The 27,487-nt window shown below is 37.9% G+C and overlaps 1 protein-coding gene across 1 annotated transcript; it reads right to left on the bottom strand.

Moving 5' to 3' along the window:
- Window positions 1–22,357: 22,357 nt before the first annotated feature.
- Window positions 22,358–27,446, bottom strand: LOC139687427 (uncharacterized protein DR_0269-like). Its single transcript, XM_071584565.1, has 3 exons — window positions 27,153–27,446; window positions 25,760–26,213; window positions 22,358–23,126 (listed from the first exon to the last, which is right to left on the bottom strand). Exons 1-3 carry the CDS (start codon window positions 27,441–27,443, stop codon window positions 23,044–23,046), a joined length of 828 nt encoding a protein of 275 aa, XP_071440666.1. The 5' UTR covers window positions 27,444–27,446; the 3' UTR covers window positions 22,358–23,043.
- Window positions 27,447–27,487: the final 41 nt, after the last annotated feature.

The raw sequence follows: 27,487 nt of genomic DNA, 5'->3' as shown, positions 1-27,487 counted from the left end.
CCTTCATTAGACAGTATTTAAATATATTTTGAAATCATCTAAATATTAATGAATTTTAGATTCAAATTTCCTACATGGTATTTCTGAGTGATGATCTGAAGTTATTCATTTCAGCGAGCCATTCTTAACCAATGTTAATTACAGATATATTCATTTAAAGGTGTTCTACCCATTGGTAGATGAATGAATAAAATGCTGAATTCGAGTGAAGTAGTAGTAGTTGTTAATCAAATAATTTCCAATAAATTGGCATGGATGAATTGCACATTTCACCAGAATAACATTGCATGAAATTTATCTCCATTTTAAAGCTTAAAGATCTCTGATATTTCAATGTGGTTATATGTATAGGTTTAAAGTGAAAGTTTCCATTTTTTTAATTTTAAAATCTTTCAATCCCAGTAAATATGCCTTCAGCTCTTTTGAACATACAAGTATTTATATTGTTGCTCAAAACATCATATAAGTAGTTTATAAAAACCACATCAACTAAAAATTCAAAATCATTTTTCAATTTGTTTCCCTCAGGTCTTCTATTGGATGTATACATTAGGTGAGAAGAGGAGCATCCATGGGAATCAAGGTCGATCAGCAAGCTTTCTCACCGCAGGAAATGAGGAACGAAGGTTTATATTTCGTCGCTGGTGCCAAGTTGGGTAGTGCTGTCAGCATCTGAAGAAGTGCACTTCATGTGGGTGTCAGCCGTAAATGAGGCCTCTCAATAGACTGCAACTCCTCCACCACTAACTTTGTGGATAGTGGCTGAGGGTGTTCCAATAAAATGTTTTGGTTGGCAAAAGATAACTTGGAATACTGATGCAATTTCTAATACAGATGTATCTCAACAAATGTATTTGAGTAATAAAGATGGGCTAAACAATAATGAATGTTTAATTTTTGCATTTTTCCCTTTGTGTAACTATTGAATGACTAATTTTGCCTTGAAAATGCTGCTCAAAAATTAGAAAGAGAAATACAAGAATTCATCTGAGAAATAAATCTTTTTTCTGAGGTTAACCTTTTATAAAACTGTTGATGTAAGTATTACCTGTAGTACAGATAACTTTAAATGAATATATTCATAATCTCCAAAAAATGTCAGAATATATTTACACACTTTGCCGTACTCACATTCGGCAATGCGGATTATTCAATTCGTTAGGAATTAAATCAGAATTATAAGTAGATTATTTCTTGAATGGAATTTCGGCATTTCCTGAAAGTATCTATTCGAAACAAATTGTTATCAAATCGATTATTTAAAAGCAAAAAAGCCGTGAAAGAGGCATTATTTGAAAAATCAACATTTGAGGCATCAGCATGAAATAGTTAAGCAGCAGTAAAAAATATATATTATGTGTAGCATTTGTAAAATATGAAAATATGCCTTAATCCTTACGTTGGTAGCCTTATGTTGTTAAATTATTCTAAAGTAATTTTATCCTATCCTGCATAGCAACATTGTGTGCACTCTGAACAATTGTTCTGTCGTTTTTTAGGTGTTATTCGTAATTAAAATAAACATATGAGCTATATTTGCTCGCACCGGGTCAAAAATTACGTCATGCACCGAACTGAACGAAGTCCAATAACTAGAGTTAATTGGTCTATCAAATACGAAAGAGCACAGTATCGAATGTTTTACAAGAACCGGCTCACGTTTCCAAAAAGAGTAGCTCCATCGACGGCCAACCGCTCACGAGCCGTCTCGGAGTAGCGTGAGGCCCAAGATGAGGACTCAAGCCTCCCCGAGAAAATATTTTGAAGTCCCGAGTCCACCCGGCGAAAAATATTCTAAGTCCAGAGCCCCTCGTCAGGCGAGAGAGGCGTCGAGGCAGGCAGATACCTCGGATTCGTCAGATTAGAGGCTTGCTGATGTCGAGTTGATTTTGAGGAAAAATCGGCTAAGTCCGTAGTTTTGCAGATCAAGAAATAGTTTTGAAGCTATTTCTCATAAGTAACCCGTTAGACTGGGGGATAAGAGGCGGATTGAGGAGGCGGGACTATAGAGCATGTTCCCTCGTTTTACTTTTGCAGCCGATTTTTTTTTTCGCAAAATATTTTTCATTCGCGAATATACAAAAAAGTGTCAGCAGAGATTTAGACAGTAGGTTCAGGATGCCGCAGGAGACCAGGAAAACAATTAAATATTGAATATTATTGTGAGGAGGGCTGCCATTTTTTCCAGCCGGGCGGCGGGGCGCCGGAAAAAATGGCAGCCCTTTTCACAAAAATATTCAATATTTAATTGTTTTCCTGAACTCCTGCGGCGTCCTGAATCTACTGTAAAAATCTCTGGTGACAGTTTATAGAAAATTAGTGAACACAAATTAATTAACGGAATGGTTGAGGTTTCATCCAACAGATGTCGCAAGCCTTCAGTATTTGAAACCTCCTCTAATACAGCTGATCCTAGTACATCCTTTTCCCACTAGAGACACCAACGTGTAATTTCGAAATTCAATTTTAACATGGTCCTACAGAATGCATTATGTGATTTGTATGTGGCTCTATGAGATTTGTTCGAAGCTGGGCCACGGTTGATATAAAATATGGCGCACCCTTCTTATTACTCCCAACACTGTTAATATTGAATTTGCTGGAACTCCATAGTGTATTTAAATATTAGCGAGGTAATGTTTAAACAGTTAAAAATTAGATAATGCTTGGGGCGGCAACCCTAATTGGTTGCAATGTCTTCTGGTTTATACTCCGTAATTTTTTATTTCTACGAAATCGGGCAGTTGTGAAGTATTGGAGAGTTGTATTTTCCGAAACACTTAAATATTAGTTAATAGCATTTTTCAAATCGGCACGCATTAAATGGTGCTATTGATCTTGGCACTGAGTAGTTACCCACTGCAATGGTTGCAAATTTCACATGCTCTTTATAACTGCACTCATAGTAGTTAGGACATAAGAATCATTAATGCAAGAATATATTGAAAACCTTTATTAATTTCAAAATCAGAGAATACAAAAGTCAACCAAGTCTAGAATCAAGTCTTAAACAAAACTGTTTCTGAAGACACGTTGGGTTTGACAAAATCTGTCCCCATGTTTCAGGGAAAATACGACCGTATCTCAAATTAAGTTTCTTTGGCTTTCACTCAAATTCAAAAATGTTCACAGAATATTGTTTCAACACGAAAAGTTGAAACTTATGCTTTCAATTTTACCAGAAAATTAACTTTACGAACCACGATCCATATGTCACTTGGTATGTCATGTTCTTAAATTATTTAAGTCTACCTATCAATGGGATTCATAAAAACCCTAAGAAAAATTAAGTTGCTTAGTTAGAATATAGATTGTCATGAATTTCCTTACTGCATATATTGAGCACACTAACTAGGAAGTACTGTGAATCATGGGAGAGGAGAGGGAATTGATGGGAATAATCGTGCAGGGAAGGTGGATGCAGACCTTTTGATTAGCAATGGGGTGCTGAAAACTTTAATGGGGGGGGGGTAGTAGTAATAGTAGTCATATTAGACAATGGATTACGGAGGTATTCATAAATTCAAGAGGGGCCTATTGTGGTGTTGGATGAAGTGTTGTTGAATTAAGTGAGGCAAGGAAGTTTTAGCTGTACTGTTTGGTAGCACGTTATTATCAGAAGCCTATTCTACGGACTGATTATATTTATTATTAGACATACGTTAAAAACAGGAAAATATAGCCATCAAATGAAACAAAGATACCAATGAATTTAAAATAAAAGGATTATAATGAGGTATTAGGTTATGAATCTGCTTACCATTGATCAAAACTGTTGATGAACAAATTATTGGACCAGGTTTACCTGCCTATTACAGAACTAGATAATATCTTATACCAATGGACTTTTTTAATTAGCCTTAATTATTAATTAATCTAAACTATTAATTAATCTTAATTTAATGGGATTTTTTTTGGGAACTTTGGAATGTGACTCAAAATAGGAGTGGATAATGCTAGTTTACTTCAAAATGTAATCAATGCTCTTCATATTTCATTGCACCTCTCCATTCAGATTCAGTTATCCACTTTGAAGATTATGAATTTGGACCTTGAGAAACTAGTGCATAAAAGAGGAAAGAAAATGCCTTTGAAAGGATTGGAGGAGAACATTAACCTATATACCTGGATACTGTTAATCTGAAGAAACATTTTCAATAACGATCATATGGAATTAAGCCATCTACATATGAGCAAGTGATTAAGGCTCTTTGGATTTCATGGGTGAAACCATTTTGAAGGGCCACTAAATAACATTCTTCATTATGGTTACTTTATTGCAATGCACTCATTAGAGTTTGTTAATTTTTACAGCTTGAATAATTTAACACATTAAATCACAGTTCAATATAATTTACTGAAATTCATATTTTCAACCACAGGCACCAACCTACCTTTCTGTTCATTTGGTCTATCAGTTGCAGCTGGTTTCTGGCAGTGAAAAAATGACTGGCTGCCTGTTAACTATTTTTTAAAACATTTCATTACTCCACAAATGGATAGGAAAAGTCTTTATTTACATGTTTCATATTAAAGATTGGATTACATCAAATCAGGATAAATCTATTAATTATAAAAACAAAAGAATAAACAAGCCACATTATGAAAAACCGGTAAATACTTTGATGTTAGGCACCACTATGATATAAACCACAAAAAATCCCAGTAAACAACCCAAAGGTCTGTCATGTTAGTGATGGTCGAGTTCACTCAATACTAAGCCCGATGGGGTGTTAAATTCACACATCAGGGAAGTGGGGGGGCCAAACCCTTTCCTTGTGCCAGTTACGGTTTCCCAGGAAGATCTGGTACCAAAAAGAAAACAGCTTGGATGGAGCTGAGGGTGCCTTAAGAGGCATGACTTCAAATCGAACCAGGGCCTTCCAGTCAGCAGTCCAGCCCTACTCCTGGGCTACCAGGTCTGCCAATGATATGTTTATTTGATTTCTTCCTTTACCGTCATAGCAGGGCAAATTTTTAAGGAATTAGCTTATAAGCTGACACTAACTCAAGTTTCTGTAAAAAATACCTTTCATGATGATTAACAAAAATTAGCGTAACAAATGTTCATATTTGAAAACACTTAAATTCTTCACAGACTTATGGACTGATTGACTACTGGCACCCTCATGTAGAATTGCATTATTTTGATTTCAGATCAATTGGGCAGTTTCTCACACAGAAAGGTGTCTGAGAGGAAAGAAAGTTTTTAACCCCCTACAGGTTCACCCATCTTATATTTCAATTCATTATTGTCAAATATCATTTTTGGATATACATTTGAGAATCTCCCCTTGTTCATACTTTGGACCAATTGGGTTGTACATTAACAGATGAAACTTAGCATTGCCACTGTTACCATATTTGCCATTCAACAGGTAGCTAAAATCCACCATTTCAATAACATTTATATACTTCTGGAGGTACACATGAAAAAAATTTGTGACATTCCTTGGCTTAAGCTGTTATCCTTGAACAACAGGGAGGGTCCTTACAAGGGCAACTCAACAAGTACCCGTGTTTGACGACAAAGGGCATTCCTAAGGGAAGTTTATGTTATCATCGTGTGCTGCCATCTATCAAACAACGGTGAAACAAATTTCAGACTGATTTAAAGGTTAGTTTCGATTTGGCAGCCATTCGTGTAAGACGTGTTTCGTGATTTTCGCTAAGATGGAAAAAGAGCAGTATCATTCGGTAATTCGCTTTTTGTTTTTGGATGGGAAGAAATGAGAGGAGATAAAAGCAAAATTGGATGCTGTTTAAGTGGACATTTCGCCATCTATGACCACAGTAAGATATTGGTTCAACATATTTAAACGTGGGCGGACAACTGTTTTTGATGAGGTGACCAGGATGCCTGGCAAACGTGGTTACCGAGGAAATCATTCAAAAGTCCATGCATGATTCTTGCTGATCGACTAACGAATGTGTGCGAAGTAGCAGAGGCCGTGGGTGTGTCCACCGGAACGGCAATTAATATTTTACATGATAAGTTGTCTATGAAATAATTGTCTGCCTGATGGGTGCTGCGATTGCTCACGGTAAACAACAAGCTGATCCGGAGTTGATGCTGCCAAACTGCAATAACTACGCAATGAATTGTTGCCACCCCCCCCCCCCCGTTTTCACCCGATCTGGCTCCTTGCGACTTTTTCTTATTCCCTAATATAAAGAAATGGCTCGCGGGAAAAAAATTTAGCTCAAACGAGGAAGTTATCGCCAAGACAGAGGCATATTTTGGAGAGTTCGACAAATCCTATTTTTTGGAGGGGTTAAAAAAAATGGCCGGAATGTTGGGAGAAGTGTATCTTTCTAATAGAGGACTGTTGAAACAAAAAAAATGTTTCTGAAAAATGGTTTCTTCATTTCTAACACGGGTACTTATTGAACCACCCTCTTATATACTTTAACCTTGGTTAATCTCATGTTCTAGTCAACTCCTGAATTTTTACTCAAAATTTCCACTTTTAACAGAACTCTTGAGTAAGTAGTGTTTTGTATTTATTGAATGTTTAAGAGTTCATTCCAGTGAGGTAATTTTAATTATAACTAATGAACTTTTATGAAATGCATGCTCTTAACAAGGATGAAAAGAAATTTAATTAAGAACTTTCAACAGTGGGTATCAAGTTATAAACAATCATTATATTTTTGAATTTATTTAATCAATAGTGAGACCCACTTCCTTCAAAAATTCACTCCATTGCCATGAATACTACCCACATGCGACCACTACGATTGCTTGCTTTTACCATTGCTTTGCTACAACTCTCAGGATTCAGAAGCAGCTGTAGGGAAAGTCAACCATGACATCACTATTACAAAGCTACAACGGCAATGAATTTCAAAATCAGACCTTGTTGAAGTTTAACTCTGACTGCAAATAATTTTTTTAATTACTAAAAATACCCTCTTGCCCATGTTGGTCAACCCTTAATTTTTTTCATTGAAATTTTCACTTAATGGCCTATAGTGTAAAGTCAGCCTGCAATGTGGTGTTCCGCAGGGTGCTGCGTGATTGGCTTACCTCCAATCCTCTATACTCAACAGAGGAGTATTATGAGCTCGACTTTATTATCCTAAAACTATAAGGTCTAGTCTGAGTAGAATATTAGGTCTATGTATACAAATATTTTCAATACAAGTATTTTATGTGATTGTATATTGTGCTGTATGGTATATTATCTATGAACAACTGTATGTTCCTATAAAAAGTCTCAATATATGGAACAAATTCCACAAATTTGAAAAATGATGACATCTACCATATGTGAATATGATTATAAGATGAATAAAGTATATTATTATTATTAACTAGTGGAAATTTACAAGTATTCAGGGGAACAAGGTTGTCCAGAAAAATTATCTTCATGATTCCCAAAAAGGATATTAGAAACTTTTCTCTGTCAAAGAGTCTTTATGAAAATATATCATGATCATATTCCTTGCAGTTATCCAATTGATGTCACACCAAATCGCACCAATCCACGGTATCATTACTGTTCTCTCGAGGAATAGTGGTGATGAAGGGCTTAGAGAAGACTGGAAATTCTATAGAAGAGAGAAATGGAAGGAATGGAGAAAAGTTGCCAGTGATAGAGAAGGTGCCGTGCCAACTGCATCCCATTTGGTCCCTCCAAAGTCCTGTGACAAGTCTTCCACCGTCCATTCTGCCTTCTCCATTCAGCCTTGTATTAAAATAACATGGGTCTTGCCCATCAGTCCCTAAGCTATTCAAATAAAACAACATTTCAGTGCTAAAACACTTAAGGACACTTTTGGAGGCTATATCTAAGGTGAGTATTGTTGGGAGTAACAAAGAACTTTTCCGTCTTAGAAGTGACAGAAAATTTGCAATTGGGATTGTCTTAATGGGTTTTATTGAATATTTTAAATTATAATATTATTCAAACCATGATACTGATTTAAATCCAAATTGCTTAAAAACCATTGTCATTTTTAGTGTATTTCAGCTGGCAATCCCAAATAAAACCCTTCAAAGCCCCATTTGGGATCACAATCCATGGGTTCATGAGAATATGAGTATTAAGGTCTATAGACATAACTGATCTGTAACTCAATGATCCCTTTGGGTAATTACAATTGAATAATTCTCTCAACTCAGATAAAATATAATAATTTTCACTCCAGGCAAATCTGCATGAATGTCAGTAAGAATGGAGTCTTTTAATAACAGTGAAATTTCAAAAGAAGTAAGCTATAATTAATCATTGCTTTCACTGCAGACATGCGAGTTCCCGGTTGAGAGTTAAAAGACAAAATATCTGGTTCATTATAGATTACCTTTTAGTGAGATTCTGCAGCAGGCAAATCTGAGTTTCTTTGACAATATGACAGAGCAAAACAAGGTAATGAAAAATAGGCAAGTACAGAGAAAAAAAGCAGAGATTTGAAAGGATGATGTGGAGAGAGGGGGCTGGGGCTGATGCAGAGGTAAGAAAATAAGTAACAGAGGCGTTTAAGGTATTAATTGCAATAACAGAGGGTTAGGCAATGACTGGGAAATAATAAATTAGCCGTCCTGGGTTTTCCACTGCGTTGGTTTATCTGGTATGAAAGCAGTTTTGCAATTAATCCAAAGAATTTTATAATTAAAAACCACCAGGAGACATTTGCGAGGTGAAAATGTTAATGTGGTAAGTCTTACATTGTCCATTCATACAGACCTCAACTGTCACTTGCAATAACACAATAGGGACATTGAAAAAACAAGCAATTCTCTTTGTTGGTGATTGCATAATGTGGGCGGAGTGATCTTTGCTCAATATGTAATTTGGACAGGCAAAAATAATGGTCATCGAGAGCTAATTCTAACTTGAACTCGTCATAGAAGCCACAGAAATCATACAAATAAGCCAAGAGTATCAACAGAGGATGCCCACCAACTCATGAAAATGAAATTTCAAATGGCCAAAACTAAAGAAAACCAGAGACACCATCATCACTATGGGTCCATGAAGGCCATTGGGTTAAAAATACACACATTATTTTAACCTTTTTCGAAAAATACACCCTAACCAGGTCCTTTATTCCTTAGAACAAGTGCCCCAACCATCCTTGAACTCATTTAAGAGAAAACATCCTAACCACAATCCCTCAATCGACATAAGGTTTGTTGGGCTTTTTAAAATAAATTAAAAGACCAAGACAGTACTACACCTGTGATCTAACTTAAATTTATGCCAAGGTTCAAAGAAAACTTCATTTCACAGAGCACATTGGATTACTTGCATCCAACCAGTTAAAGGGAAATATGAGCTAGATTTGGAGAAGTTTTTCTTCGATTGAAAAATTCATTTGAGAAAGAAAAAAAGAAAACTCAATCAAAATTTGAATAACAAAATGAAATGCTTTAAATTTATTGAAGAAGAAATAGTCCTCTTTGGCTTGAGACATGCCACTAACTTTGTATAACGCTCACTACTACCAGTAGAAGCACTGCAAAGAACTAAGTAAAATATCACCAAAATTTTGCAGAACGGATAAAATATATAAAATAGCTTACATCACTACTTGCAGTGTGAATCTTGCTCTCTTCCTTGTCCCCTTTTCTGCCTCAGCAGACCTCATGTGGTCGAGCACACATCAGAGCATTGCTTCTTTCAGTTGAGAGCACACAAATGGTGACACCAAAGTTATGCTGATGATGAATAGGATATGTTGCAGACATTAAAAAACAGTTTCTTCCAAAGTGGAGCCCATTCTAGGCTTGGGGTAAGAGTTGAAGTCCATCGATCTTATTTCTACATAGGAAATACAAATTTAGGAAAGTACAACATGGGAGGGGTGGCAGCATAGGGGAGTTTGTAACTAAAAAAAGTATCATTCAACCATATGAACAGTTTTAGGGGTCAAGGCAACAAAGAAAAAATTCAACAATTAGTTACAGAACTAGGAAATTTTGGTTAAAAAATCTCGCCGTTTGTGCATCTGTATGGTTGATTACTTTCACTTTTTCTGTATATGGCATCAGAACTGGATGGCAGATGATTAAATGAATTTGGTCAAGATAAAAATAAGACTAAATTAAGCAAGAAAAGTAAGATTTTTGAATACAGATTGTTATGATGGGGAGAGGAATTTTGGATTTTTTTCTCTAAATTGTTCAATACCTGCATGAAAGTAATTTACCATTAAAACTTTTTAAATTTAGAAACAATTACATGCCGATTACATTTTTTGTTAGTAACACTATTTTCAATAACCATGAAATGCAACATTATGAAAATTCATTAAATTTTTATGTACTCTCAGTCTATAATTGGTTCATCAAAATTATTTCCACAAAATCTATCCCTAGACGACAACCAAACACTAAATCTGATAAGTACAATGCAGTACTGCACTTCTCCCAGTTTTATTTTGTATGTGAATCTATATTTGTGTTCCTATACTAGTTGGCACATTTGCTTGCATGTGCTCACATGAACCTGAAGACTGCATTATAAGATGAAAATACTTTGTGCATAGTAATTAAAGGATAGTGGAATGGTACAAACCATGGTGCAAGCTATTGCTCAGCACATAAATTTGAGCTGACAGTTCTGGTGAAAAAGAAGCTGCATAACTTGCACAGATGTGCATACTGGATGTGATACATCTCAGACCTGATAGCAATATCAGACATTTCATTTTAGGCCTCATTGATCATTTGAATAAAAGCAAACATAAGGATCACAGAGTAGGTTCTTCTACAGGACCAATTTTGGAGGTAGAAGTTCATAAATCTTCTCATTCGTGCTTGAATAAATAAATTAGGGTATCACTCTGGGAATGGGGGTGGGGTTAGGACATCTTTGTCAGCATTAGTCTACTATCAGTGAAAGACGCCAAGGGATCACACAATTTAATGCTCCATTTGATGGATGGACTACTCTAATACAGCATATGGCACCCAAGTAGGGATCAGGATATCTCGGAAAAGTTATGCTACCACTGTAATTCAAACCCAGACCCGCAGCATACACTAGCCAATACACTAGCTACCGCACCAACCTGATCTCCTTCGTTGATGTCATGTTATTTGGCTAGTAACTAAGAATTTAAAAACATTCTAAATAATATAATATTATGTAACGATTGTTATAAGTTACAAATTTTTTACCGTGACATTATTACGTAGTATCAGTTTTAAATGACATAACTCGACTATGAGCAATTATCTTTACTTTGAACGAATTTTAACTCAAGTACATGGAAAGAGATAAGAACTAGCAACTTCTCTGCCTAGATCTTTCCTTGCCAAGTAACTGCTCCAAACAGTTGATGCACGCATTACATTAATATTCCTAATAGAATGATGTGACGGGGTAGTCTAAAACACTAAAATTTTACATACTGTTAAGTGGTCCCCGGAATGAAATCCTGGTCGATATATTTAGAGGAATCTGAAATGAAAATAGAAATATTATGTGGGATTCATAAATTGAGGACAACGAAATTATAGGTCAGAGATATGATTTGAATGTTCCCATTCCCTGGATTCTGGAGTTTCACGCGGGCTAAGAGAGTTCATCGCGATCTGTGCCATCATTGTCATCTTCCAAAAAATCCCTTAGGATCGATTAGTATGATATCAATCGACGGCGAGAGCTGGTGAACAATCATTCAAGCCCACCTGGAATACGCGGAGCAGCGTTCAGTATTTCCATCGACCCTCCGGTGCGGCTCAATCTTCCCTCTCTCTGACATTCGCTCCTCGTCCTCCCTTCGCAGCCACGAACAGAATGCTTCCAGATAGCTCCACTCACGCCCCGCTCGAGAGAGGAAATACAGGGAAAGAAAAGCTGGAAGTTGCGGGCGCGGGACGTAGTGGAGAACGAGCAAGTGCAATGGGAGACTGGGACGCCCGCCTTGGACAGGAAGGGGATATGAAGGAGGAGGGTTAGGACGAGAGAGGGGCGGACAAGAGTGAAAGCGGGGAAAAACTCGTCCACTCTAGATGACCTGGCCGATGAGTGCGTTGGAATTGTGAAATAAGTGAAGGAGGAGGGGGGCATAAGTTTGTTTGGGGTGGAGGTTCTTTTACGTAGACCTATACGATGGCTTCGCGCATGGGAGTGGAAATAAGTGGAGGGGTGGAAGTGATTTCAATGAGAGCGGCTGCATTCGACCATGGCAAACGCAGCGACTGAGTGTGGTTCAAGCCGAGTCCCAAGTTAGTTGGCTGCCCTTCCAAACAGAGTGATTTGGGACTGCTGTACTTAAATTTGACACCAGCCGTTTGAGGAACGGTGGTGTGGGCTATTTCATTACGTCTCCTGATTGTGGACGAGGTGAGGTGGCCTGTGCCGAGGGTATTTCCTACGAAGCGAGTCTTTACAGACAGTTGAGAATGGAGGGACATGTAGGTCAATCTCAACAATGATCAAAACAGTTGTGAGAACCACCAATCGACGTCAGATTTGATCATTGTTTGAGTTTCAACTAAGAATAATAAAAGAAACATTAATAAGAGTTGAATTTTGTACTGCATGTATAATTATATTAGCATTCATTTATTAAAGAATAAAATGTCGGGAAATATTTAGATTTCTCAAAGTAACAATTTGTTAATAAAACAGTAAGTCTACTGCTTGTATTGCTCAATAGTTAGAGGCTGAACGAATTTTTTCATACCATACCTTATTATTGTGATGTAGAACTGATTAGACAAAAATTTAAGCTGATAGCTTTTGTTGAGCAGCTTAGGATATTGTTTGGGTTTGGTGGTTTTTCTGCTCATTGGGTCCATTCTGTTCTGCACGTAATCTCTCTCATTTTACTGGCACGTCTCCATGATAAACTTAGTAATCCAAAATATTAGAGCAGCCAGGCTGGGTATCTCCCTCGGAGCGAAGGTCAAATTACAGATTAACTCTCTTGCATAGATTAGAAGGACGTCTCTTAAGCAGTGATGTTGAAAATGCATTATTACCCCCGGGTACTACGGTAGGAGAGATAGTGTCAATTAAATTAGAGAGCTCAACTGTAGAACAGATGGATTCAAGATGTAATTTTCTCCACGAACAAAAAGGGATCAGAATAACATTGTCCGACCGCGGTAGGGTCATATTCGGGTTAAAATTAGTCTGGTGTCTATTCACCCCCTGCCACACACCCTAAAGGTGGCTTGCAGTGCACTAGAATAAATAAATATACACTGAGAGCAAACGCAGGACCCATCTTACCGAGAATTTTTTCACACCTAATGTTTCGTGCAAAATTTTAAACACTACTTTGATATGTCTGTGGCCTCAACAGGTTCGCGAATTTTGATTCATCGATCGCTCAAAAGCGTATCGTGGATTGAGTCGATCATTTCTGAGGATATCACTTCCACTGGCCGTCCAAACGATGTTCATAATTTTTGGATATACGACCACGTTTTAACTCATTTACCCTCTTGTAAACAGTCGCAAACGCAGGAGCATACCATGAGTTTCATCCAACTCGGCTTTGATATTTTTTGGCGATAAGCCTCTTAAATAGAAGTGTTTAATCATTGCATGATGATTGTTTTTTTTCATTTTTTTAAATAAACGAATTATTTTGCTTCCAAAGAATATGAAAATGAGATCGTTTGATGGAAATATCTGAAAATTTAACAGCAGCCTAGTGAGAAATGAGTCTTACGAGAAGCATGCCTTTTCCCATTCATAGATTTGCAACCATTTCTTGGGATTTCTAAAAAGTTATTGAACGACCTACCTTGCGTCTGTTCATAACCACCTAAACTAGTAGATTACGAATAATATTCCCCTCTCACCACTCATGTGATGATGGCATCCGCCGACCTTGGTGCTGTTGTAACGTAGGGGTAGATTCTCCGAAATGCACAAACGTGGATCACACACCCTTTAATTGAGTTCGGAACCAATGAATCCCCAACTTCCTCGCGAATCATTCACCCTTGATCACCAACAGAAAGGATCCATTACCCTTCCCTGGCTCAGTTTACATTACGAGGGACTGTTATTCTTCCCCGGGTTAATCCGCACCGCGCGACACCTGCACCCCTGCTTCAAAGCTCCGAAGTCCTACCCTCCTAGAGCCCCGATCCCCGACTGTCCGAGTGAATTCCTCGACTTAAAAATATAATGCGTTTCTCGATTAAGCCATGGTGACACCATTTATCCTTGTGTTACCACGACAGGGTTCAGGGCTGTATTGCTCCTGTCTGATGATTGCAATTTTGAATTTTGGAAGTTCGAACACCGAACTTTGTATGCACGTTACGTTAGTGTTAGTATTGATTACATATGACAATGCGATATGACTATAACCTTATGAGTGTTCAAAATAAATGCCCATCTTCAATAAATATTTCTCCATCAACTATGCAAGCTTTATCCATTTTCTCTTGTCCCTGATGAATTCATTATTTAAGCAATGTTGTGTGGTCTGTACATCAGTTCATTTCATCTTTAGTTGGATTAAGCAAAGGTTTTGGAAGTATTGAGGAATGCAGGGCGATACTATATAACGGTGAAATAGGAGCCTTATTCCAAACCATCGTACGTATCAGACGGCACAGCGGAAGAATATTTAGGACGGCAGAGGTAAAGAGGGAAGTGTGTCAGGTTTGCATTGCCTTTCATCGTCCTTCCCTTTTAACTAATACGCTGCGTTTATTCAGCCATCACTGTAGATGATAAAGCAATGAATTATCAAGCAGCCATAGGCTGTAAGTTCTTTCGAGTGATTTACAGAACCAATGCGAGAAGTATGGAATGAATATTAACCATAGTAAAACCAATTTAACAAAATCCTCGAGATGTTGGAAAGCTTTAAATATTAAAACAGTAGGGAATAATCTTGATCAGGAGGAATCCACATTAATAGACAACGTTGGGGAAAATGAATTTGCATAAAAAGAAACTGATGACAGGTACGCTAGGAAAAGATATTGATAAAAGATTAATAAATACTTAAAAAAGAAGAGTATCACTGAATGGGTGTGAGACTGGGCCTTCGAGGCAAAAGGATGAGCGTAGGTGAGAATCTTTTGGGATATGTACACACAAATGGAGAAGAATGGAGTATAAAGTAGTAATGAAACTAAGTTGGACAGAGAGAAAGACTAAAGACCAAAATAATGCCGTTTCTCGAAAAGAGTAAATCGCTACGGGTAACTCGAAAAAAGCAGACATAGAGGGTGGAGGAAATATTGACAGGTAGTGAAATTTTGAAGACCGTGAAAGAGAGGAGACTGCTAGGTTTCCGATATGGAGACAGGAAGAGGATTTGCTTTCAATAAAACATTGAAGCATGTAGAATTTATGAAGAACTGAAGGAGAAAACAATGAAGGGCAAACACAAGGACGCTCTGGACGCTCTCAACATGATGAGGATAATAACTCTAGTCGTTTGGGACCGTCCTAAAGCGTGGATAGGTGAAATACCTTGAGATAAACGTTGATTTAGCGGTTTATTTCGCTTTTCCGTTAATATTATTTTTTATGTTCAGCGGCTGAACGCTATATGTAAAATAACTCATGCACGGTAAATGCATTCAAAAATGTCGCTCCATGGATACCGAACCGTACAAAAAAAAATATTTGGCGAGTATTGATTGAGATGTTATACAGGTATGTAAATTAACAAGCTTATGAATTTACTCCGGGAAAATAAGAAAATATCATAATTACACTTCGAAGTCCCTGGTTTCGACACCTATATCCCAAGACTCCCATCTCACCTCCTTTTACGATCTTTAATTTTTCTCACCCTCACGTCACAGCCAAAATTTCAAACGAATGCTCTAATGCGTTCTTCCTCTCTTTATCCCACGCCTTACTCTCTTCCTTTTGCCGTCAACCCTCCCCAAATTCGAGTGATGATAACACCCACCACGCCTTTTGTACTCATTTTTTTTATTCGGCCAAAGAAAGCCCGAAACGGAGTAGTCTCATTTTCCATCCATTACGCGCCCGCCCCTTCGTTTTACGAAATCTCCCCTTCTCCCCTCTCGAGCGCATTACTCTCGCAAGAACATGCGCCTTCGTTAAAGTGACAATTCTTTATTTTAAGGAAAAGGACAGGTTCCGCCGAATTAGGCCCCTCAACACTCCATTTCCTTTTCCTATCTTTCGTACAGCCCCCCGTTGTAGCGTGCCCTCCAGGTTGTCTGCCTTTTTTCAACCGAAGGGAAGCAAAAGGCCCGTCATCGAAATCGATTTCCTCAAGAGAAAATTATCAACTTGAATATGGTTGTGAATTCGCGACGATTTCTTCTTTTTACATCTCCTAGCTCTTTGGAGGCAAATTTCTAAGGCATTTACTTTATTTTCTCCTCAGTCGGGCAGACAAATCTCTCGGAACGCATATAATGGACTCGAAAAGAGGGTGGAAACGCAACGTAACAGTTTTTCCCGGAATTCATAATCGCTTTCCATTGCTGTGCGTATCTGAGGTCGTCGCGTGCTGAGGGAGCAATGATAAAAAATGAAGCACCATAGTTATTGTCGACGATAAGTATGATATGTCTTAGGAAAATTGAGCAATTCCTAATAACAATAATGCTACCTTTGCATTGGGAACCAAAAAGGAAAAATGCAAGGTTCGTACTAATTCTTTACTCTTTTCATAACATAGATAATAGACCCAACTTAAATGGACATATTATATAATCATACCTTCTGAAAATAGCTGCAAAATAAAGAACCTTGTACATTCCAATTAATCAAGAATGGATGAAAATTGATGCAAAGATGCTGGAACACTCGGAAATGAAATTACTGGTGAAGTGACCTCGTTGGGCATAACTCAGCTACCAGATAATATGTACACAGAAATGGCCTTATGATATACGAGGACTGTTAAAAAAGTATCGCGAATTTTGAATTTCCGCGGGTTGCGTATATTTGATTTTCGATTTTTTTGTGGCGTTATGTTGGTACTTATATCTATCACTTATGCCGAAAAGTTCGGTCATTTTGAATGTTCAGCTAATTTTTGACAGCTGTTTTGCTTGGACGTGTTTTGGCTTGTCGATTTTTGCCTGTTCCGAAAATTGGATCAAAGAATTTGTATCGAAATTTGTGTGAAAAACGAAATTAGGTGCGCGGACGCATTTTGAATTTGACTGTGGCATATGGAGAAGCTACCTTGGACCCAAGCAACGTTTATCGGTGGTACAAAATGTTCTCAGAGGGCCGAGAAGATTTGAAGGACGAAGAGCGTGCTGGACGCCCGAGTACGTCAACAACAGACGAAAACATTGATGAAGTGAAGAAAATAGTATTGCTCAATCGTCGAATCACCGTTATAGAAGTTGCAGAGGACCTAAACATATCGATTGGCTCGTGCCATTCGATTTTTACCAATGATTTGGGCATGACACGGGTCGCCGCGAAATCCGTATCAAAATTGCTCAATTTCGACCAAAAACAGCAACGCTTTAACATTGCTAATGAGATGTTGGACCCTGTCCGCGATGACGCAAATTTGCTCCAGAGGGTCATAACTGGTGACGAATCATGGGTTTATGGTTGTGACGTGGAAACTAAAGCTCAATCATCCCAATGGAAGCTGCAGCACGAGCCAAGACTGAAAAAAGCGCGCCAAGTTCGGTCGAATGTGAAAGTTTTGCTTACAGTTTTCTTCGATTGCAGGGGCTTGGTGCATAATGAGTTCTTGCCACAGGGTAGAACGGTAAATAAGGAATATTACCTACAAGTTATGCGCAATTTGCGCGAAGCAATCCGCCACAAACGCCCGGATTTGTGGAAGAACAAAAGTTGGCTTTCGCACCATGAAAACGCCCCTGCTCACGCATCGTTGCTCGTGCTTGAATTTTTGGCCAAAAACAACACACCAATGATGCCACAGCCACCGTATTCCCCTGATCTGGCCCCCTGTGACTTCTTCTTGTTCCCGAAACTGAAGAGGCCCATGAAAGGACGACGCTACGCTACGATTGACGAGATAAAGACTGCATCGAAGGAGGAGCTGAACAAGATCACAAAAAATGATTTTTTGAAGTGCTTCGAGGATTGCAAAAAACGTTGGCACAAGTGTATAATATCCAATGGGGATTACTTTGAAGGGGACAAAATAGATATTCATGAATAAATAAATAATTTTTGAAAAAACACAAAAGTCACGATACTTTTTGAGCAGACCTCGTACGTTATTAAGCCGCGCCTACTGTTTTTCACTTGCTTTGAACTAATTCAATTAATTACAAAAATATGACTCTAAAAAGGGTTTCGGAAGAATTGGGACTGAGTTTACATATTAATTGATAGAATCAAAAAATTGTCTTCTTCCATTTCCCTTAATCAGTGCTCACCTTATCTTAATAACGACAGTATTTAAACATTACGCAACAAATACGTTAAAAACAACAGGATATATCGCTATGCATGTTAAATGCCCACGGATTGAGGGAAAAAAGAATTACATTATAATAAATATATGCACAAATTTAGGAATAGCGTAATCAATGCGTCATTTCTCAGGGGCAGTTTTTAGTTATTTAGTAAACTAACGAACTAACAGCAGCAATTCTGGCATTTCCCGTTCTGCAAAAGAGATCCGTGAAAGCGCCGGTAAATGCTTCTTCCATCAGGACCCCTATGAAGTTCACTAATATTTAAGTAACTGAAATTATTTGTCGTGACAAGCGCACACATCCATTATTTATTCCCTGATTCCACTTTGCACGTTCAAGTGACACGATGTGGAAAGGAGGAAATGCACGCGAGGCATCAACCACTCACTCCATTAAAGTAGTAGTAGTATTTAGGGGAGGCGACCGACAGCTGAGGTCATTTGCGCCATAGGGGATGGACAGGAAAGGATGAAGGGTGGAAAGAAACCCGGCGTCGGCATTTGCCTACTCTTTACGAAAGGCGCCCAGTGGTCCGCAGCGTAACGTCCCATCCGACGGACGGCATGCTAACTCAAAGTGCCCTCCACAAAGCACCTCAAGTAGGGATCGAGATACCTCTGAAAAATATTCAACTCCGTCGGGATTTGAACCGGGGCCCTTTGTACGGAAAGCTAGTACGATAGCCACCGCACTATCGCGGCGAATCAAAACAATGAAGGAAAGAAGAAGAAATCAAGGAAAAGCGGCCGCATTTGGCTAAGAAGAAAGTGTTGTTTCATCAAGACAATGCACCAGCTCATAAATCCGTTATTGCAATTGCCTAAATTCATGAATTTAAGTTTGAATTGCTACCTCATGCTCTCTATTCGCCAGAGACCCCCTCGGATTATTTTCTGTTCGCTAACTTGAAAAAATGGTTCGGTGGTCAAAGATTTTCCACCCGGTAGAAGTGATGTCGGCAGAAATTGGCAATATTGAGCAGGAAGACAGTTCTTATTATAAAAAGGATATCGCGCTTATTGAATTATGCTGGAAAAAGTGTATAGAGCTGATAGGAGATTATATTGAAAAATAAATACATTTTTTCCAAAATTTTTGCGTTTTCTTTGTTGGGTCGGGTACTTCTGGGACCACCCTCGTATGATAGGAATTACTGGTATTACCCCTTGAAATAAAAATAACGTCCTCGTGAGGTACGAGAGGTTTTGGCGATATAATCGTTCATTTTGGTCTGAAATGCGGATCAGTAACCTTTGTTGACGCGGTAACTAGGGGACAAGTTAGTAAAGTTAAACCTTCGAAATGTATTAGCACCAGTTCCACGAGCATTTAAAATAAAATATTGCCGTAAAATCCATGTATGGCTGCTGTAAATACGTCATTGCTAATGCACTCTCATTTTCCCTAAGTCCAGTTCCTTCCGTGAATTAGCTGATGAAAATTAACTCTTAAACTAACACTCCAATAGTTCACCACAAACACTCGGCCAAATTGTAAGAAAAATTGTTCTAGTTTAAGAGATATTGTTAAGTGTATTCTGATTTTTGGTGTGAAAGGACAACTCTGGTGACGAATAGGGCCCTGGATCCTAAACTACGCAATAAGTATGGAGTAAGCGTGGGCCTGCAGATAGAGGAATAAGTGCTTTGGATTTGCGCAAAATTTCGAGAAAAAAATTTTCTGGTTAGTAGATATTGTCTAACCTGAAAGGTTTTCCTTTCGCTGTAAAAGACGGCTTGCCGCTTGTGCTAACTTAAGTTTGGTTATCTTTCTAGGGTCGTATATCATATATTACGTAATTAATATCGAAATTGCAATGGCTAGTGATTACAGGGAGCATTACTGAGTATATTATGTCCAACGTCGTGAGATTAATGCAATGGTTTAGCAGATTTATTTAGTTACTTCGTGCAAAAATGTGTATGTTGGTATGGTTGAAAATCCATAGCATCACCGGCCGCTAAGTAGTCGTGGGCTAGTTCTCCGTGGGCCAATTTCAGTTAAGTGAAAAAGAGAAAGAAATGAGCGAATGCCAAATCACAATCACAGAAATCGCTGATGATGTTGGCATGTCGATTGGCTCATGTCATGAAATATTTTTGAATGTATAGGGTAGGAAACGCATGACAGCAAAATTTATTACAAAATTTTTGAATTTTGGGCAAAAACAAGTTGCTCAGGAGTCACTAAATGAACTCGGCTATGACGCAAAATTACTGAAACGTTATAACAGGTGACGAAACATGGTTTTACGCATATGACGTCTCAACTACGGCTCAGTCGTTTCAGTGGAGGCATCTTGAACCGCCAAGACCGAAAAAGCCTCCACAAGTGCGGTCGAACGTGAAGATTGTGCTGTGTTCTTCGATTTTATTGGCACAGCGCACCATGAATTCTTGCCACGAGGTCAAATGGTCATTAAGGAGTACTACCTACAAGTTAACGCTATTTGCGTGAAGCAATTCGAAAAAAACGCCCGGATTTGTGGCATAACAATGCATGGCTTTTGCTCCACGATAATAGCACCTGCTCACACTCCATTGCTTGTTCGTGAATTTTTGGCCAAAAATAATACTGTTACGATGCCCCAGCCTTCACATTCGCCAGAAATGGCCCCGTATGACTTTTTCCTACTTCCAAAAATAAAGAGAACCTTAAGGGGCGGTCGTTTTACAAGCATAGGTGACATTAAAAGCGCATCGCCGAAAGGCTATCCCAAAGATCTAGTTTGAGAAGTGTTGCGACGATTGGACGAAGCGCTGTATCAAGAGCATTAGATGGGGACATTTTGAAGGCGACAACATTAACTTAGACGAATAAATAAATATGTTTTTCATAAAACGAAAATTCCTGTTATTTTTTTAACACACCTCGTATGTATTTGCATAATTGCATTTTCATAGCATTACATACCATCCTGAGTAGTGTAGAATGTAAGATTTTCATTGGTAAGCTGTGAGAGCTTAGAGACACGAAAAAATATGAAGCAGACTTGTTTTGAAAAATATTAACATAGGAGTAATGAATGGTGGTAATTCAACAAGAGTTGAAACCTTGACTTCTGCAACCAATGATGGCATGATTTTGAAAACAATAAATATCCTTTAAAATACATACAGAGAGGCTTAAGTTTCTTTTCGCAGTTTTAATCAACTAAAAATTCATTAACTCCAAAGGATTATTACTGTTTCTGCGTGTTGATATACTTAGATTGTATATAGTGTTACAAAAATGGACAAATGGAAATATCATTCTACACTGCTCAAGAGATATATTCAATGATTTTTCTTTTATCCCTATTGCCACCTTATGGAATAATCAGATCGCAACTGGTCAAGATTAATTCTGAGTGACAGTTAAGCCCATCCATTAAAAATGTCTTCACTTTTTTCCATTGAAACCACTGTATATGAACAAGATTCTTCCTATTATTGTCTTCCTGCTTTTTATTTCCCAATTCTGCACCCTTGTATTTGAAACTTATTTTCTCTTTCCTTCTTAACATCATATCCAATGCAGAATATCTTGTCTAACTTCCCAACTGTTGTTATCTACCATTACCCAGCTTTTTTTCATTTCTACTTTTTCTGCATTTGATATTTTAAAGCCTAAAGATTACCAATAATGAACAAACAACTACCCTCATTTTTTTCACAAAATTAGGCACCATATGCAGTAAAATCTGTAACTAGAGGTCGGTTGTCAGACTGTTTCTCACCGGCATTTGACAATGTCAATTGCACACAATTTGATTTTCATGAAATTACAGAACATGCATCTTATCCCTGGCCACGAATGAGAATATCCACATAAAGAGTGATTTACAGTTTCAGCAAGCTAAGCTAAGCAGCAAGCTAAACTTTATAAGCATGGATTCTTTTCATATTTCAAATATTAACATATGTAACATTTCTCACAACACTGCGCATCCAGAGGTGATCTCAGATTATAGTTTTCTGAATCTGGAGGGCTTAACTGCCCGGTATTCTAACACTGATTAAAAAAACGAATGGGAAGTACCTAACATCCAAGTTTATTGGTAGTGGTTGCTGGAAATACAAATTGTACAAATATAACCTTATAATTGATTACATGAATAAAAATTATCAGAGAACTGCACCAATTCAATGAAATAAACATAAAAATTGTGTTACTCTTCACGCCTAACACCCAAGATGAAATTACAGTAACTGCCAACTGCATACCAAAAATAGCATTTTAATCATTCACATACACTTTGCATTAAGGAAACCTTGAGGATCAATGGTTTGAAACTATTACCAATAAAGGCATTAAAATTTTCGCTCCATGATTTCCAAGGACCTGGAAAAGATATTCCAAATGACAGAATATTTTGAAAAATATGTTTGGATGATTTTTATTATCATCCAAGCATAAAGGATTTTATTTTAAGCAGCATCTATACAATTGTATGAAAATTGTAATGAATTTCAAGTGGACTGCCCACTAATTCCTTTGATTTCTTGACTCAAAATTCTCATTTACGCAAACCATAAGCTACAATTCAAGTGATCAGAAGAAGAAATTCAATTCGTTTAAAGTAAAAAAAAATAACATGGAAGAAACAGCGCCCTTGGTGATAAAATTCGAGGATATTTGGATGTCAGTCTCTCACATTCCATTTACTGATGGCAACTGAACAGGCAGAGCACTCATGAAACAGCTACTACAAAGCCATCTTTTCAACGACGAGCAACTGTCTTCCAGCTTCCATCTTCCCCTTCTTCATCGGCCCAGGATGTTGATGGTTCTTTAACAGGTGCCGCTATAGAAGGAAACAAGGAATGAGCATGATAAATATTCAAACAATTACAGCATCCTATAAAAATGCATATGCACACTTTGTAACAAATTCAGCAGGAGGCTAGAGAAGGTGCAAAAAGTAATACCTGGATATGAAACTAACTAAAACTTATAACCTTATTCCACTATTGATTATTCACTGTTACAATTTATTACTAAAAAAATTATGGGTACATTATATTTTTTTCCTTACATTGTCACGGACAGATGCTTCTGAGTTCAAGAGACAAACCTAATTTTTTTCTTTGATCATAAAAATATGCAGAGTCATTAACATTAAACCATAGTACCAGTCAATTTCAATTAAATTCATGTTCTCCCTTTCACAAGCCTGGATAATTTTAAACTTAGCAGTTTAAATCAAAGCTTTCCTGCTCAATAGAAAGACTAGCCTCACTAGTCAACGGTGAACTGAAGCAAGCAGTATCAAAAAAACATTGAGACCTCTGCCTGCCCATGGAAGAGGTCAATGCTAGCAGACAAAACGTAAAAGGGTGAAGATATGATGAAAAAGTGACATGAATTAGGAACATTTCACATGAAAAGAGATGACTAATAGGTTTTCAATTGCTTTATTGACATTTACTTATATTACCCGCCTCATATCCACAGACATCAGTCAAGCAGGAGCTACCTATAAGATTCTGAGTCAGCTCTGCCTTTGATCCCAGCATTCCATTCTCATGGTGGATTGGATAATAATGAGCTACATTTACTATTAAACAAGCCCCAAGGCAACTGTTATGGGAAGCTACCTTTTGGCATTCCTCCTCTGGCTGGTGAAGGCAACAGATAGGAAAAGCACAAAAGGAAAGAAGGGAGAGTGAAACTTGAAAGAAACTAGTTGAATCCAATGACACTTGCTTATGGTAGATGAGAGATGGAAAACACATCAACTAACAGATATACAAAGAATGAGCGCATTCACATTTCTTTTCCCCGAGAGATTGGCCTCATTATTGTTTATCTTTATCTCTCAAGGTGTATGAGACTTGCACAGCACAACCAGTCATGTGGATTACACCTCAGTCAGTCACCTGGATTACATATGTGAAAAAACTGTACTTTTTATTGAAATGAGACAAAAATAACCAATCATTATACAATGAAGAAACACTGTCAACATGGAGGGCATATTAATCAAGCTTAGCGAGCTTAGAGCTCTCCTAGTACTTGACCTAACGGAGTGTGAAATTCACACATTAGGGTAAGGGGGCTAGTTCCTTTCCCTGTGCCTGTTATGGTTTCCCATGAAGATCTGGTACCCATAAAATCACCTAGCTTGGGTGGAGCTAAGGGTGTTCAGAGGCATCCCCAGGAATTGCACCTGGGCCTTCTGGTCAGTAACTCAGCACTCAATCAATTGGGGCTACCACATCCTCTCTTTTTCTTAAATGTAATTGTTTGAAAAAGTTTTGAATATTTATGCTATTAATGTTAAATTAATTATAGATATGTATATATATGACTAATAATTTACTATTCAATCTTAAATTTCTTTTAATATTCCCTATACCATTAAAAAAATCAGTAGCCATTAATAAAATTGTCCTCTCTAGCTTTGAAAATCGATCAGTCACTTGAAAGTGTGACTACCATAATTTTACTCATCATTTGGATTTTGCTGCTACTTTGTCCTTGAAGAAATCAAAATAAGTGGTGTCATAGCCCAGAGGATTAAGCCTTCAGCCACTAATCAGAGCCATGGGTTAGCAATTGGGAGAATCCCTGGATATCCCTAACTAAACCCAAGTGGAATATGATATTTTGGGATCCAGAACTTCCTGGGAATTCACATACAGCACTGGGAAAGGATTAGGCCCCTCTAACTGGAAGTTTAAGTACCCAAGGTTTAGAGCTCGGGTTAAAGACTACTTTTAAGTCAGGATATGGGAACACTTAAAATGTATGACAACTGCACGTAAAAAATCTTAGAGGAGCAAATTTGTAAAAAGGGATCAATTTCACTATCAGGGATATGCCACCATTCCTACATGCATCAAGCAGGAGGCGAATTGCAAAAATACATTCTTGGAATTTTTTCTCATTGGATATTTAAGGATGGAAAATTTAAAATGTTGTCCCCAACATGAACCTTATTTGTTGTCGAAGAACAAATGGCAGTAACAAAAACAAAATTAATTTCTACTTAAGGCCATAAACTCGATTATAATAGCTCCTGCTTAATTTTAATGGGCATTTCATCTAGTAAATATATTGATCAGTTTCTTGGGTCACCTAATGAACAACATTTATGGATTTTACATTAAATATACCGACGATATTGGTGTAGTTTAATTAAGAATGCTATGAGGACACAATCTAAATATAGTATGTACCACCAACAATACATACACCACTTGCTCAGCAATTCAGAGCAACATCTACGGCAGTAAAACAAATGATTCCTCAGAAAATGTTTAACATAAGCCAAATTTTTTCATAAAGAAAAGGACTCCATACTTTTGAATTCTTCTCAGAAATCCAACAAGTGAGAATTTATAAAATCAGCACACATTGTAAAACTTACCAAACAGGTTTGAAGGTGCTTAAAATTTATTGTTTAAACTATAAATACAAAGAGTGCCAACTCACGTTTTTCCTCAGCTTTTACATCTAATGCTTTATTTGATATTAGGCGTTCTTCAGTCACAGCAACCCGCTTCTTGTCATCCTGAGGTGGAGGTCGGCGTGTTGGTGGTGCATCAGCAGTCACAGAGCTCCTAAGTGTTCCTGCATCCCTATTGCGCCACGAACCAGTTTCCCGTCCACCATCTCTCGATTCACCTAGTCCCCTGCGCTCCATGGAACTCCTCTCAACGGGACCTAGCTCCATGGAGCCCCTCTCAATGGGTCCATGCTCTACAGGAGCCCTATCTCCCATTGTATTCCTCTCAATAAGCCCTCGCTCCCCCCAATCATCGCGAGAGCCCCGAGCGACAGGTGGGCGATCACTTGGGCCACGCCTCGAACCCCACCGAGTTTTGTCCTCCGGTTCCTCAGCTTCAGGCTGAGTAGGACGGTTTCTCCAACTGCCACCACCCCGATCCTAAAGATGAAATTGTAGCATAATAAAATGATGCCCAGAATGACTTTGCTACGCACATTAAGACCATTTAAAAATAAAACTTAGTTCGCTCATTCAGGACAATATTATCACCAATTCCTGACACATTTTGAATTCCAATTCCTTCCAAGATTGGTGTTTTGCTTCACCATTGGTCTTTTTCTGCATAAGGCAAATTAGAATTTATGGAAATTATTATTAACATTTCATTTATTGGCAGGAGCCCAAGAGGCAGAAATCACACTACAGTTTTATCAACAAATTGAAAAGTAAAATAATGCACTCTCTCTAACCCCATCTATAATCCACTATGATAGGGTTAGAGAGAAAGCAGATGGTCAGCAGCTTTATCAAAGAAGAACATATTTGTTAGCAAAAGATGAGAATATCATTATCCGATGTTGACCACTTACTTCAATGTCAACCTTATGAAATGCCAATTAGGGATGGGAAAACTTGACTAAATAGAACAGTTTCCACTATCAGAACTATTATCATTCATTTAGAGAACTCCACTGCTTTAACCCCAGATGCAAACACACACATTAACTTTCAAACTTCAAAAATACAGGTGGCAATTGCTATAAACTCTATCCTTAAAATACAACATCATTTATTAATCCAATGTAAATCTAATCATTCAAGTTTTAGTCATTTTAATGCAGTTAAATCTTTTATTCAGTTAATATTAATGTCTCATTCCTGTCATCTTTGCATTGTAAAGATCCACAAAAAGGTAAAAATTGTGCTTTAATTGGGCCATCCAACCATTAATATACATTTACCCCAAATATTTTCAACATTTGTATCTAAGAAATAAAGGTTTTTTTCTGAATATAGTGAGCTGAAAGCATGGACTCATTGAAAATACTATTTGGATGGAAAAGATAATAAGATTTTCAGAAAAATAAATATACTCACGCTAGTGTCAGCTGGGCGATCTCTTCCAAAATCGCGTTCTCTGTCCTGAAGCCTCGAGCGTTCAAATGGCCGGTCGCCATCAAATGGTCCCGACTTCTCTCTATCTGAAGGCCTATCCCTCTCCATACCAGAACCCCTGTCAAATGCACTGCCACCCCTGTCTGAAAAACCACGCCCACCATCCCTCTCCCTATCCATCCCTCCACCCCGGCCATCGCGAGAGAATACACTGCCCCTATCACGACCAAATCCACCTCTGTCCCTGTCAAAGGAACTTCCACCCCTCTCCATGAATCCTCTATCCCCAAATCCACCACGGCTCCCCCTATCCACCC

This window comes from Hetaerina americana, unplaced genomic scaffold (genome assembly GCF_022747635.1).
Source record: "Hetaerina americana unplaced genomic scaffold, ioHetAmer1.1.p SCAF_2, whole genome shotgun sequence".
NCBI classification, from domain to species: domain Eukaryota; kingdom Metazoa; phylum Arthropoda; class Insecta; order Odonata; family Calopterygidae; genus Hetaerina; species Hetaerina americana.
Note: the sequence above shows the minus strand (reverse complement) of the source record. Positions and strands in the feature narration are given on the sequence as shown.